The sequence below is a fragment of the Mus caroli genome, unplaced genomic scaffold (genome assembly GCF_978045245.1).
Source record: "Mus caroli unplaced genomic scaffold, Mus_caroli_1 scaffold_7, whole genome shotgun sequence".
Lineage (NCBI taxonomy): Eukaryota > Metazoa > Chordata > Mammalia > Rodentia > Muridae > Mus > Mus caroli.
In genome coordinates, this window is record NW_028227262.1 from 15216465 (window position 1) to 15231519 (window position 15055).

At 45.5% G+C, this 15055-nt stretch overlaps 1 protein-coding gene across 3 annotated transcripts in view; it reads right to left on the reverse strand.

Annotated features, from left to right (window-relative positions):
- Positions 1-8991: 8991 nt before the first annotated feature.
- The window catches only part of Bcl2l14 (BCL2 like 14), a 43037-nt gene continuing 36973 nt past the window's right edge, over positions 8992-15055 (reverse strand). For all 3 annotated transcript variants that reach the window (XM_021165040.2, XM_021165041.2, XM_085839846.1), the window contains one exon: positions 8992-9963. In XM_021165040.2, the coding sequence (XP_021020699.1) occupies positions 9925-9963 (39 nt within the window). In that variant the 3' untranslated portion in view covers positions 8992-9924. The remainder of the gene's footprint in view (positions 9964-15055) is intronic.

Consider the following 15055-nt stretch of genomic DNA (forward strand, 5'->3'; position numbering starts at 1 on the left):
GCAGTATTTAAGAATTCACAAATGAGAGCCATGCATGAGTGTGGGTATAGACTGAGTCCTAAACAGGTTTGCCATTAAGCATTAGTTAAAATGTCAGAATCCCTTTTAATCTCCTGGGGTTTCCTTATCCCAGGCCTAAAACAGGCTGTGAGAAGAGATGTGCTTTTAGGACCTGGAAGGCACTGCTTTGTAATAGTGGCAAGATTTGGCTTTTGAAACCTTAGGTTTTCAAGTCAAGGACTCTGGGCCTCAAATACAAAACTACACATTTGTGACCTAAATACTGTGCCTCACAGATCCATATAGCCCGTGTCTTTCTCCGACTGAACAGCTCACTGAACTCAGCTTACACCTGAGTAAGGGCGGTTGGGAGGTGGCAGATGCTTGGGTTTACCTTGATGACCTAAGAGTCACCTCCTTCAGGGAAGGAAACTGTCATTTTAAACATTGTTTTAACATTTTCACAAGGCATTTAAAAAGCACTCCTGATTTTATTCCTAGGGAATTTTTAGGATTACAAATTGATGTCTTGTACTCAGAATATGGCCCAACACACTCATCATTGGGTTTTTCCCTTCTTCCCTTCCAGTTCTAGACAGCTTGCTTCTGCTTCACTGTCCACTTGGGGCTTGCTTTGTTTTTTGTTTTTTTGTTTTTCCATCAAATACAGGAAAGTTGAGGGAGTGATATAGCTACATATCCATGTGGCTGTGTATCTGTATCGATGCCTAAATATGAGTATTCAGAGGAAGGGAAGGCAAGGGACTGCTCCCATCAGTCCGGTGAGAGGAGGCTGGAGAGAGGATACAGGAGGCTGAACCTGACCGGCCTTGTTGCAAGTGAAGGATCTGGTGCTGCTTTCGATGTCTGTCCTTTTTGAGTCTAAACTTTTTCTTAAGCTTTAATCTTTATCATTGTCTTAAAGTCAGCGGGGTTTCTTGTGCATCGACTTTGGAATGATGGTGCTTTGAAAGGATGTATTTATATTATAATGGCCAACATTTGGTCAGCCCTTGTCCACTTATTCACTTCCCCCCTTTTGTAAAATAAGTGCTTTAATTATAAACTGTATAAATACCTTGTATAAACCCCCCTTTTGATTATTACAGCTGAATTGTAACAAATGAAATGTTGATTTTTATAATAAAACAGTGGAAAAAATCAGTGGAAAAAATGAAAATGTCTTTTTTTTTTTAAAAAAAAACAATAAGAAATAATGAAAATGACTGTGCTTTGTGTGATTAACACTGCCGTATTTCCCTCACAGCAAAGGCAGCTTTGAGGTTTGCATGGAGAACTGAAAAGGGCGGCGGGCTGGCTTTGGGCTGAAGCACCTGTGCCTACAAAGAACTGCGGGCTTCCTGATGTGTTCTCATTGGTGGAGTTGGATGGGCGATGCCCTTTCTGTCTCTCTCCCTAATTAGCCATGAAGTGGTGATGTGGAGCTCAGTGTGTCGCTGCTGTGCAAGATTGGTGGAGCTAAACCAATGAGAACATCAACACCAGGTCCCACTCAGTCTCACGTGGCTGGTTTGACGGAAGGCGACAGTTTAAAACGGAAGCCAGATTCTAGTGGGTCTTAACAGGTGCTCTTGATTCCTCCTGAGAGAAGTCTTGTTATTTCCACGTTTCCTTTATAAGGAAGTAGGAAAGGACCAGCATAAAGGTCATGCCATTTCCAGTTGCAGAAAAAGCTGAAGTCTTACCTGAACCCAATGTGGTCTAAGGATGGTGAGAAGCCCTGTGTATCTGGGGCCTCCTCTTGCCAAATAGCCTTTTGGTACCATAGTTAACAGTTCTTTTATTCTGTATTCATTGCCTTGGGTGTGTAGCTTTTGTTTCTATAAATTTAACTCCTGATGAATTCTTGTGGCCAGTACTCTTGTCTTTTTTTTTTTTTTTTTTTTTTTTTTTTTTTTTTTGATTTTTCGAGACAGGGTTTCTCTGTATAGCCCTGGCTGTCCTGGAACTCACTTTGGCCTCGAACTCAGAAATCCACCTGCCTCTGCCTCCCGAGTGCTGGGATTAAAGGTGTGTGCCACCATACCTGGCTTACCCTTGTCATCTATACCGATATGCAGTCTACACATTGGGATCATTATGGAAAGCTTTCTACCTGAGTCTTGCTTTTGTGAATTAAGATTTAGGCAAAGTAGAAAATCGATCTTCCCCTGTAAAAAGGCTAAGATGATGGGTAATTTTACTAAAAATCTGGCAAGCATTTACTGTGCATCAGACATTATCCTGAGTTTTCCCTTTACCACGTTCAAAAGTAATCAACTGATTGATGGTCAAACTTGATAGGCAATACCTGCTGGAAGATGACCGTCTCCAGTCAGAATTTCTATCAAAAACAGGTTGTCGGTGCTGAGAAAGATAAGGCTGTGACTCCATTTCTGCTCTGTTGTATTGAGATGGGCTGTTACCACTTTTCTATTGCTGTGATGAGACACCAAGTTGACCAAGGCAACTTACAGAAGAGAGAGTTTATTGGAGGCTCCCAGTTCCAGAGGGGGGGGGGGTCCGTGGTCCTGAGCAGGTAAGCATGGTTCTGGAAGTAGCCGATGACTTCTATCTTGATCCATACGCACAAGCACACCACACTGGGAGTGGCTGCGAGTTTTGAGTAGCCTGTTCCCGGTGACACACCTCTTCCAACAAGGTCACACCTTATCCTTCCCGAACAGTGCCGCCAACTGGGGACCACGCATTCCAATGTATGAGTCTATGAGGGTCATTCTTGTTCAAACCACCACGACTGCTCAGTCATGTCTGCATACACTTAGTTGTTAGATTTTCTTCATTTTGATTTTTTTGGGAGTTTGGAGGGGGCTTGTTCTTCATTTGTCCCGAGACAGGGGTTCATAAGTCAGGTTGACCTTGAACTCTAGAGTCTGCCTGTGTCTGCCTCCGGAGTACTGGATTAAAAGTGTGCATTGTCAAGCCTTTACCGACATGCCTGGCTCTGTGTTCCTTATTCAGTTTATAACTTTGATTTTTTTTTTTATTATTCTTTGAGTGATGAGTCATACAAAAGTGTGCTCAATTTCTAAATATTTGGAGGATTCCCATTGTTTCGTTATTTTAAAATTCAATTCCATAAAGGTCAGATTTAAGTTTGACATTTTTTGAGACTTGTTTTATGGGCCAGACGGTGGTGAGGACAGTGCTTGTTTCTCAAGCTCCTGAAGAGAATGGGTACTTCGCTGGTTGGAGGGTTTAGCTCCAAAAGTCGGTGGGATCTCTCATCTTTTCAGTATCCCGATGGACTTTCTGTCGTCTCCTGTTACCAAAGAGTTGGAATCACCAAACATCCCTGCGGCTCTGCGTGTTTTATCTTTTTTTTTTTTTTTTTAAGTTTTTGCCTGCATGTACTAGAATTGTTACATTCTCAAAACATGTTCACCCTTTAGCATCGTGTAGGGCTTCTCTGTCCATGTGTTCTTTGAAGTCTACTTGTCTGACAGTAATACTCCAGCACACAGCTTCTTGGTACTCCTGTGTAAGCTTTTCTGTCCTTTCATTTCCTTTCCTTTGTGTATAGATTAAACAATTTAGAATAAATAAACAGCAGCTGAGGTGACTCAGTAGCTAGAGGCTCACTGGCTGCCAAGCCTAAGGGCCTGAGTGGGACCAGCATAGTGGAAGGAAAGAAGTGACCCCTTCATTGCCATACACATTAAATACATGTAAACAAAAATGGTAGCCCCACAGGCTTTAATGGGATCTTTATCCTTTTGTTTACTTGTTTTGTGTGTTTTGAGACAGTCTTTGATGGCCTGGAGCTTGCTTTGTAGACCAAGTTGGCCTCACACTCAGAGATCTGCCTACCTCACCTTGAGAGTTGAGGTTAGTGGGACTTTATTCTTATCTGCCTGTCTCTTTCCTTTAGTGGAAATGTTTGGCTATTTCTCTAAAGCAGCTGTCATTGTGACTGTCTACTCCCTTTCCGTTCCTCTCCTCCCTCCTCCCTATTCCCTCCTCTTTGGAAATAGCCTTACTTTGTAATTCAGGCTGTGTGGCCCACTACAGAGTCCAGGCTACCTTTGAACTCGGGTCTTGCTGCTTTCTATTCCTGACAAAGGCTACACGTGTGTTCCACCATGTCCGGCTTTTAGTCTTAACTTCTTTTCCTCTTTGGCTTCTTTTGAGTTGGCTAACTATGAGTAGAGTTGCATGTCCCACACGGTCTTTCCGGCTGCTTTGTGGTTTACAGGGCTTGCTCCCTGACTGCTGTATTCTACCTGGAAGCAAGTTAGACCTGTTTGCCTGTGCTCTCAGAACGAGCCTCAGAAGGAACACTTCCTGTTTCCTTCTTACCCTTTGTCCTCTCCTCCCCTCTGACCTCTAAAGTTGAAATTAGGTAAACATTACCATCAGCCAAATAGCCGCACACACCTGTGATGATCCCAGCCCTTGGGAGGTAGAAGCGAGATCAGGAATTCAAGGTCATCTCAGCTGTGCACAGTGGGAGGTCAGCCTGAGCTGCGAGATACCCCGTCACAGTGACCAGCCTTACCACCAATTTTAAATGTCCATGTCCATGGTATTAAGCATTCATGATGTTTCCACTCATTTCCATAACTTTATTCGTTGTGCAAAGCTGAGCTAGCATGGTAGGCTTACCTGTAAGGCCAGGACTCAGGAGGAAGACACACAGAATTAGGGCACAGTGAGTTCAAGGTCAGCCTGGACTGTGTGGTGAGACATCCTGTCACCAAAATAAACAAAAAGCAAATGATAAAAAATACTATGATCAAAAGCAAAAACAAAAACCTACAGAATGTAGAATGTAACAATTCTAGTACATGCAGGCAAAATCAAAATAACCCCCGACTGCCGTGCCCGGAAGCCTCCATTCAACTTCCTTGTCTAATAGGAGCTATTTTGGCCCTTCAAATGAGTGACAGGATAGATGCCTCTCTGCCACTGTGTCACTTGGTGTGGTGCTTTCAAGGTTTACCTGTTTTGTGGGATGTTAGAATTTTCTTCCTTTTTAAGGGCCAAATAATATTTTAAATGTACCAAGCTTTTTGTTTATCCAGCTGTTTCTTGAAGGGCAATTGGATTGTTTGAGTATTGTAGGTGTCGTGGAATAACACTGCTGTGAACGTTAGTTTCAAAATATCTGTTCAAGGACTGGAGAGATGATGACTCAGTAGCAAAGCACTTGGCCATGCTGTTGAGAGTAGAAGTCTTGACTGGATGTATTGTTGACATGAACACAGCCATGTCAAGGACTCCAACACCTCAGACCCCATGGGTGACAAAGCCTTCCGGGGTGAGGCTCAAAGGGATGGCAAAGCTTTCCTCTGGTCCCTCTGTGAATGCTGACAGTGTGTGTGGATGCTATCAACCACAGCTTGATTTCTCCAGAATGGCTGCAAACTGGGATGTTTCCCTATAGAGAACCCCTACCAAAGATTAACTCATCCTTCCTCCTTGTTCAACTAAAGCTACAAACCCACCTTCTTGGTTCGGATGTATACATTAGGCATGCTGAGGTTTGGGACTGCATTTGGTGGCCATTATAATGATCTAAGCGTTACCTGATCCCAGCTCTTCTGTATGTGTGTCTGTCCTTTCTTCATTCCCTTGTTGCCTTGGTTAGGTCAATCCCTGAAGCCAGGCAGAGTTCAGCACTACTCAAGCTTGAGGACAGTTTGCATCCTCAGAACCCACAGAAATGCTGGTCGGGCCGGGTGACTCACCAATTATTCCAGAGCTCAGAAGGCAGATGGGGGAATTCTCACACCAGGCTCACTAATCAGACAAACTATTGGTGAGCTATGGGTTTAATTGTTAGATCCTGTCTCAGTGAAAAGACAGAAGGCTCTCCATGTCAACCTCTGGCCTCTACACACATGCGTGCACTTGTGAGTGCATTCATGCATGTGCCCCCACCCTCATCTATACACACCACACATATACTCGAGAAAAATAAAATAAAAAATAAATAAGATAAAGTCTCTGTTCAGAGGCTAGCAAGATGGTTGAGCCAGTAAAAGTGCCTGCTGCCTGAGTCTGACTTCAATCCCTGGATGCCTTGGAGAACAGAGAACTGACTCCTGAAAGATGGTCTCTGATCTCCACATACATGCTGGGACACTCCTTTGCACACACACATGCCATGCCCAATAAAATAAAAGTTTAAAGTTATCTGTCCAAGTCTTTGCTTTCAATTCTGCAGGATATATAATATAATTGCTATACTATATATTAATTCTGTTTTTAGTCTCTTGAGTAATTATTTTACTGTTTCCAACTCCACCACTGTTGGAAGAGCTACTGAGAGTTGATGGCTGCTAATTGAGGGAGAGTTACTGGATAGCCACATACCTATATGCATATTAGCATCGTTAATTGGGTTCAGGGGATTAATAATGACTATATACATCGTATATATACATATTATATACACATACACAACATCATTGTCCCCTTGAGTGTAAGATCCTCCAGCCACAGCCTCCTGTCGGCTGCTATACCCAGCTTATCCTTTCTGTTCTGTCTTTTGAGACAGGGTCTGTCTGCCCTGGCTGTCCTGGAACTCAGAGGTTTGCCTGCCTTTGCCTCTCAAGAGATGAGCTTTAAGGTGTGCCTTGCCTTGATGTGCTGAAAAACTTTTAATTCGTGTTTGTACAATGTGTTTCTGTGTGTGTGCATATGAATTTGTTTGTGTGAATTCAGGTGCGTGTGTGCTGCACGTGGAGGGCCATAGTGTGCATGTGGAAATCAGAAACAACCTTAGGTGCCAGACTTCATCTGCTACCTTTTTTTGTCATAGGACCAGCCTCTTAGTTGTTTTCCCTTTGCAGACACCATGCTTGCTGGCCTGAAGGGGTCTGGAGATTGTCTTGACTCTGTCCTTTATCTCCTCATTGGAGTACCGGGATTAAGGATGCTCATTTTATGTAGGTTCTAGAGATTTGAAACCTGGTCCTCGTGCTTGTATGCCCAGCTCTTTTACTCAGTAAGTCATCTTCCCAGCCCAAGCATTCAAATCTTATTAACATAGAAATAAATGTCTTTTGCCTTTGAGACCTGTGCATGTATGCATTTGTATGTATGTGTGTGTGTGTGTGTGTGTGTGTGTGTGTGTGTGTGTGTGTGTGTGTGTGAAGGCCAGAAATAGAACAAGTGTCTCCCTCAATCAGTAATTTTCCACCATATTGTGCAAGACAGGCTCTCTCCTTGCCCTCAGAGTTTACTGACTCAGCTAGACTGGCTGGTCTGCAGACCCTGCCTTCATGTCTCTACGTCTCCATCACTGAGATTACCAGTGTGTGCCCCCACATCCGTCCACTACACCGGCAATGAATGGGGCATTGTGCAGCAAGCATTTCCCTGCAGAGAAATTCTGAGTGTTCCACCTAGTCTTCAAACTGGCGTCCCTCCTGGCCCTGTGAGCTCTGGAGTGCTCTTTTCAGTACTTCCAGATGTACAGGTTCATCTGTGCTCATCTGAGGGCTGTCTGCAGCTTGGGGTGCGATTTTCCTCCCCACGTTCCCTGGATTCTGAAGCCTCCTTGTCGGTTCTGGACTCTGGCTAAGAGACTCTGGGTGGTTCCCCTGCTGGAGTAAAGCCGGGGAATGTTTTCCATGCCTCATTCTAAAGCAATCACGGACTCGTGTAGCTTCTCATCTGTCAGCATCCAGGTCTCCACTACCATCCTTGTCTTGTTTATTTTGTCTGCAATTAAACCGAAGCCTCAAGCAGGAGAGCAGATCTGGTTACTGTCGTCGCAGCATCCTGACTAGAGGCTGCGCATGCTTCTGGAATCACTTGCGATGTTTGTTATGACTCCGTGTATCTTGGGCCACACTCCAGTTGTAGTGATTTACAAGCTGTGGCAGAGAGGCTGGGGTCTGGCTTGCAACTGTGTGCCAAGGCGATGCCTGGTGTCAGATGTGTAAAGTCAAACTGCATCTGTGCAAAAGAGCTCCCGAGCCACTGAGAAAGGCTGCGTGCGCCGGTTCACAGGACGCAGCGCACTAAATCCAACGTCTGCAGAGGGAATGCGTTGGATCACCCTCGAGAAAAGACATCCAAATACAGCCCCGTGGCAGCCAACGGAGTGTCAGTAAATGACGCACGGGGGAGGGGGGGGAGGGAATGAAGGAGTAAATTTGGATTAGGAGAACTCGGGGAAGGAGGCTGGCACGCAAGCACATTCCAAGTGGAGAGGATGTTGTTCAGGACCCAAGGTGCAGAGATGCGTGACACATTTGGGAAGCTTAATTGTTTGGCTGGACAAAAGACAGAGATCAGGGAGAGGTCTTCAGTGTCTCCATCTTAGAGACCCAGAGGAGAAAACAAAGGAGGAACCCATTCCTCTTACTGTGCGGTTAGTGATGCCTTTGATAACAGACCGGTGTGGGTTAGTGATGCCTTTGATAACAGACGGGCTCCTTCCTCATTGATCTATCTGTTCAGGCTACATTCTAGGTGCCAGCTATCCAAAAATGTGTAAGAACCTGTAAAAAATTTTTTCGAGGCAGGATCTTACTCTGTAGATCAGATTAGCTTGGAACCTTCCGCCTCAGCCTCTCTTGAGTATTGGAAACTCAAATGTCTGTCTAAATGTTCTGGGGTGTTTTGGGAGGGTGCCTTTTTTTTCCCAGTCATACTATCAATAGCAAAAGAGCAACCTGTAATTGCTTCAAGAGAGGGGGGCCCTTTGAACTGAGCTGTGGGCAGCTCACAGTAGGAGTGGGGCAGTCAGTTAACACTAACTAGGTCCTAAGAACTAGTCTGAGCTCTTTATGTAGGTTAGCACATTTGGTCATCAGAGAAGCCCTACTACGATAACTTACTATTTTAATAGAAAACATTTTTGGAAGGGGAGTGTCGAGACAAAGTCTTGAACTCATTATGTATGTCTGGTTGGCCCCAGTCTTGCGGCCCTCCCACCTCAGCCTCCTGAAAGCTTGGGTTACAGGCAGCTCTTTTTCCAGCAAACTTTCAGTTTATTTATTTTATTAATTATCAACCATTATGCTACTTCTAAGGGATCCTAATAGTCCAGAGTTCAGGCTGGGGAGGTAGCACTGTGGGTAAAGTGCTAGCCACAAAAGTGTGAGGACCTGTATTTGAATCCACAGCACCAACCTAAAACGCTGCATGTCACAGGGTACACCTGTAACCCTAGTGCTGTGGCTGTAAGGGAGGAGGCAGAGACGGGAGACGCCCAGAAGCTCAGGAGTGATCTACCTGGGTAAGAAGCAATGCACAGGAGGCTCTGCTTTAGACAAAGAGGAAGATGAAAGCTAGCAACTGAGGTTGACCTCTGTATCTTCTTGTGGTACCTGCGTGCCCTTGCTCTCGATTGCACTGATGTGGTGGGGTGCAGGCATGTCAAAAAATACCACAGTATTTTTTGAGAGAACGGGTTAGCAAGACTTAACCTAGCTAGACATGACAGCAAACTCGGGTTTTCCTCTCTGACGTGAATAGGGATGTCTTCCTGAGGCTAAGCTTGACACGAGACATTAATCGGGGTATCCCAGGTGCAGTATAAGGAACAAATAGTGTTAGAGACTAAAAAGTCAGCACACACATATTTATCGTTTCACCTCCATGAGACCGACAGACACGTGCCGAACGAATGCTTCCACTGGTGTAGCTAACAGCATGGTTTCCGTTCTCAACATTTAGAGGTAAATTGATCACTTATCTTTATGGACTCCTTCACACATTCAGAGGAGGACTCAAGTGCCCTCAGCGAAGTCCATGCTACTGAGTCCTATGAGCTGGAGAGAGCAAGGCCTCTCCCGATGCCTCTTGAGTCAAAGGAAGAATGGCTCTCTAGACACTGTCTGCTGGGTATGTTTTAACTTTCTCCTGAAGTCTATGGTAAGAGTGGTGGGCACACAGGACCACTGTTGCACCAGGGACCGTCCAGGCGACAGGTCTTTGGCTATTTCAGTCTACTTCTTCATGTGAGATCCCAAGTATTTTTTCCTAGAGGAAGGAAGGGAAAGAAAATGCATAAAGTTGCAAGTTTGACCCACTGCTGAGGTGAAAACACAGGTTGGGGTTGGGGAGGGCGTGGGAAGGGAGGAGACTTGGCGACCTTGGTCTCTGCACTCGTTACACATCCCGGGCTAACAAGCAGCTGTATGAAATACGCGAAGGCTTTGAGACCCCTTTTAAGAGTCCCCAAAGTAAGTGAAGAAGCACTGATTGTGACCGAGGCTGGAAACTTCTTCCATAGGAGCAGTGGAAGATGAAGGCCACAGGAGTTCATGTGGCTGTGTGAACACACGCCTCACTCAACAACAAAGGAGCTGGCTATGAAGGGTCACTCCTGCAGACACTTGTGTTGAACACTTAGCCGTGCTGGCTACGCTGTTTTGTCAGGTTGGTGGAACCTTTAAAGGGTGGAGCATTACTGGAGGACGTGGACTAGAGAGTGAACCTTGACGTTTTAGAGCCTGGCTCCACTGCCTGTTTGCTCTGTGCTTCCTGTTTACTCAGGACGTCTCAACTTCACACTCCCACCACCGTGCAGCTGCCCTCCCCTCCATGGCTCTGTTGTCCCTTCAAACAGTGAGACAAAATAACCCTTCCCCTCTCAGTTCACTTCCTGCCCCCTCTCAGTTCACTTACTGCTCTGCTCTGAGAAAAGTAGCTAAAGGGGCAGGACTTGGAGATGGAGTTTGCCTCTTCTTCTGTGACTGATCAAGCCCCCACTGTACAAGAACTGGCTCAGCATCCTTGGTGTACGTAAAGTAACAGGAGCGGTGAGGACAGGAGGCACCCTGTACTGGCTGGGTTTGTGTGTCAGCTTGACACAAGCTGGAGTTATCACAGAGAAAGGAGCCTCCCTTGAGGAAAGGCCTCCATGAGATCCAGCTGTAAGGCATTTTCTCAATTAGTGATCAAGGAAGGAGGGCCCATGATGGGCAGTGCCATACCTGGACTGGTGGTCCTGGGTTCTATAAGAAAGCAAGCTGAGCAAGCCAGGGAAAGCAAGCCAGTAAGTAGCACCCCTCCCTGGCCTCTGCATCAGCTCCTGTCTCCAAGTTCCTGCCCTGTGTGAGTTCCTGTCCTGACTTCCTTTGGTGATGAACAGCAGTGTGGAAGTGTAAGCTGAATAAACCCTTTCCTCCCCAACTTGCTTCTTGGTCATGATGTTTGTGCAGGAATAGAAACCCTGACTAATTAAGACACATCCATCATATTGTCCTAGGCAAACTGAAGTTGAGTGGGGAAGGTTAATTGCAAGCCCAGGAAACCTGCACTATGGAGACAAGAGCCCAAAGCTTCTTCCCTCCCCACTCCTTCCCCGGTTCTCCTCCTCCTCCTCTTCCTCCTCTTCCTCCCTCCTCCACCCCCCCCCACTCTGTCTCTCCTTTCCTTCTTTCATTTTGAGACATGGTCTCACTCTGTAGTCTAGGCTAGCCTCAGTTTCACAGCTATCATCCTATCTCAGCCCCCTGAGAGCTGGGACTATGCATATATCAGCACACCCAGCTCACACTTCCCTAAGTGGTATCAGTTTATGTTTGTTCACAAATATCCCTTTTCAATAGCTCTTAGTTTTCCAATACTTTCCTGGCACTTCGGCAAAGTCAGTTCTCAATATCACTTCTTTCTCTCTCCTCTAGTTGACATTCTCCAAATTAAGCCTACCTAAGGCCGAGAGCTAAGATTAAGGCTCATCACAACCCCGATAGGCAAACATGCACAGGGTGGGCAGACATTCACCTGGGGAGGGTGCTTGCCTCACACTCTCAAAGCTCCAGAACTGGCAGAAATAAAGAAAGACCTAAATCCTAGCACTTAGGAGATAGAGGGAGGAAGCCCAGGAACTCAAGGACAGTCTGAGCTACAGGAGATTCTGTTTCAAAAAACAAAAGCAAAAATTACATAAATAAAAAGAATGGAAGGGACAAAAACAATCAAACAAACAAATAGGTACTGGGAGATAACTTAGCAATGGAGCACAGATCACCATGTACATGTGAGGCCCTGGAGTCAACCCCTAAGAAGACATACGTACGCAGACACAGACACACACACACACACAAAATGACAGACACATATACACAGACATACACACACACATACATATGCACACACATACAAAATTACCGACACACACATACATAGACATACACACAAACACAGACACACACAGAGACACACATATGTACACACACATATATGCACACACATACATATATACACACAGAGACATACATGTACACACACATACATATACACACAAAAATTACAGACACATATTCATACATACACATGCACATATACACACACAGACACAGACACACATGCACACACATATATAAACACAGAGACACATACACACACACAGAGGCACATATGCACACACATATACACATAGGCACACACATACACACACATAAGCACACACACACACAGACACACACACAGGCACGCACATACACATATATACACACACACACACACCCATCAGCAGCCGCATGAACTTCTAATCTCTAAAAAGTCCCCTCCAAATTCCTCCAGAAGGACTCATCGGCCTCCTCTGACTGACTCTTCTTTTCTCTCTAGCTAGCAGCCAAGTTAAATGTTAAAATATCTGCCTTCATTTCTCCTTTTGTCTGATTACTGGAATTAGAACCATGTAAAAAAATATTTACCCAAAATATAATTTTACCATAAAATTCTCCCTGCTAACATGCATAGCTTAATGGCTCTTCCTCTTGCGAACTGTACAACCATCACCCCGACCCGAGAACCCTTTCACCACTCCCGAATGAAACCTTATGCCTACTAGTGGTCAGCCCCAGTCCCTCACTGTCGGCTCTGTTTCTGTGAGTGTGCTTATTTTGGACATTTTATAGGAATAGAACCATATAACCAGGGGCATTCCTGTCTGGATTCCTAGCATAATGGGTTTTTTCCAGTTTTACTTTTATTTTTCAATCATTGTATATGCATGTGTGTCTGTGAGTGTGGCCACATAAGTGTGGGGACCCACAGAGGCCAGAAGGCGGCACTGGAACCCTGGGGCCTGGCGTTACAGGTAGTCATGGATGGTGAGAATCAAACCTAGATCCTCTGAGATGACAGCAAATGCTCTTACGCCCCCCCACCCCTGAGCCAGCCCTCCAGCCCAGCATAAGGTTTCCTAAGGTTCATGGGGCTTTATTTCCTTTTGTGGCTCGGTCCTATTCCACCATGTAGCATGAGCTCCCTTCTGCTAACTGCCATTATTAATCGATGGGCACTGCAGTTGTTTCTGCTTCACGGCTGTTGCAAATAGCGAATACTGCCATGAACACTTATGTCCATGTTCTGGGTGAGAATCTGTTTTCCATTTCTGGGGTGTGCAGGTGGTAGCTTAATTTTACTTTTTGTGGTGTCAGGGATCAAACTCACTGCCTTTGCCTGCTGAATGTGTATTCTACTACTGGGCTACACACCCAGCTCCTGGTGACTCTACTTAACTCTAGTTAACAATTTGCTAACTGCCAGATTGTTCCCCCAAGGAGCTGTACGGTTCTGCAATCCAACCAACGACATAATCAGGGGGATTCCAGTTCCCACAGCCTCACAGATAATCCTTGCCACAAGCATCCCAGAGGGTAGAGTCCTTCAGCTTTTTGGCTTACATCTCCCCACAACTGAAGTGAGCGCGCAACTGTCTTTTCCTTTCCTTATTGACTATTTCTATAGCCTCCTGAGAGAAACAGTGTACAAATCTATTGAGCATTAAAAAAATTAAATTACTTGTCTTTTTTTTAATATAGTGGAATTGTAAGAGTTCATTATGTCTTCTGGATGTAAATCATTTATTTCAATATATGACCTGCAAAAATAGTGCCCCATTCTGCATGCCTACCTCCACAACTTAACACTTATCAGTCATTTGGTTTGAGTTCATTCTGTTCTCTTCCCTCCCTCACTCTTCCTTCTTCCCTCCCTTCTCACTCTCTCTCCTTCAATCTGTTTCCCTCTTCAATTCCTATCCTCATTTCCTTCTCCTCCTCTCCTATTTTCTCTCCCCCACTCTCACCTCCCCTTCGCTCTTCTCCTCTCCTCCCCCTTCCCCTCCCTGCTCCATACTGGGGATGGAACCCAGAACCTCATACATGCCAAACACACACAGCCATAGCATCACTGAGCTACATCCCTGGTCATTCCTCTTTTCATCCCCCACCCTCTCACAGTGGTCAGGAAAGAAAGGCAGCAGAGGGACTCAATGGTCTCTTGACAAGAAGAAGGGGAAACTGAACTACTGTTGAGGGATCTAATCCTTTCAGAATTAGTCAGGCAGTTTGAACTTGGGGGTGGTTAGCACACTGCCCAGTTGTCAAACCTGCTGTGAAAGTGAGAAGCAGCAATGGGTAGAAGGTTGGGCTAAGTTAAGTGGGGTGCCACTGAGGACAGTGGCAGGCTTTTCAGTTCAATGGAAAAGGTATGCCACACTTCCCAGCCTGTGAGGAAGACCATACCTACAGCAACTCAAGTGTCCTGCTGGCCCCTGGAACACAGTATGAAAGAAGCCCAAGGATAATGAGTGAGGGCCCTTCCTCCTAAGACTAACATTGGCCGCTTGGGAATGAAAGCTCTGGAGAGACCCTCTTTTCCAAGTTGGTTAATCTTGAATATGCTAGTTTGTGGGGGATCTCAGGGGACAGAGATCAGTGATGGAGGAAGGGCTGAGGCTGAGGCCCAGAAGGAAGGAAGCTGTTACAATTGCTCTCAGCTTATCAAAAATAGATGCGAGTCCAGGTGTTCATTCTCCAGTTTTGTGTCCTTGTGCCCCGTTGATCTGAGCAGCAATGCTGGGATACCGTAAGCCTGAATCTCTGTAGGACGGTCAGCCCACATCCTGTAGCATCAAGGAAAGTGAGAAGTGTGCCCTGCCCTCAGCTGACCAGCAGAATTTTGCTGCTGCAGAATTAGTGAAAACAGACATGGCATCCATTGGAACATGTCTCACCAGCTCCTCATTTCCTGCTTCCTCTAACCCTTTGCCCCCTCCTATGACATACACTCTGGGAGCTCAGTAAATATTTGTGGACAAAGAAGATCATTGCAA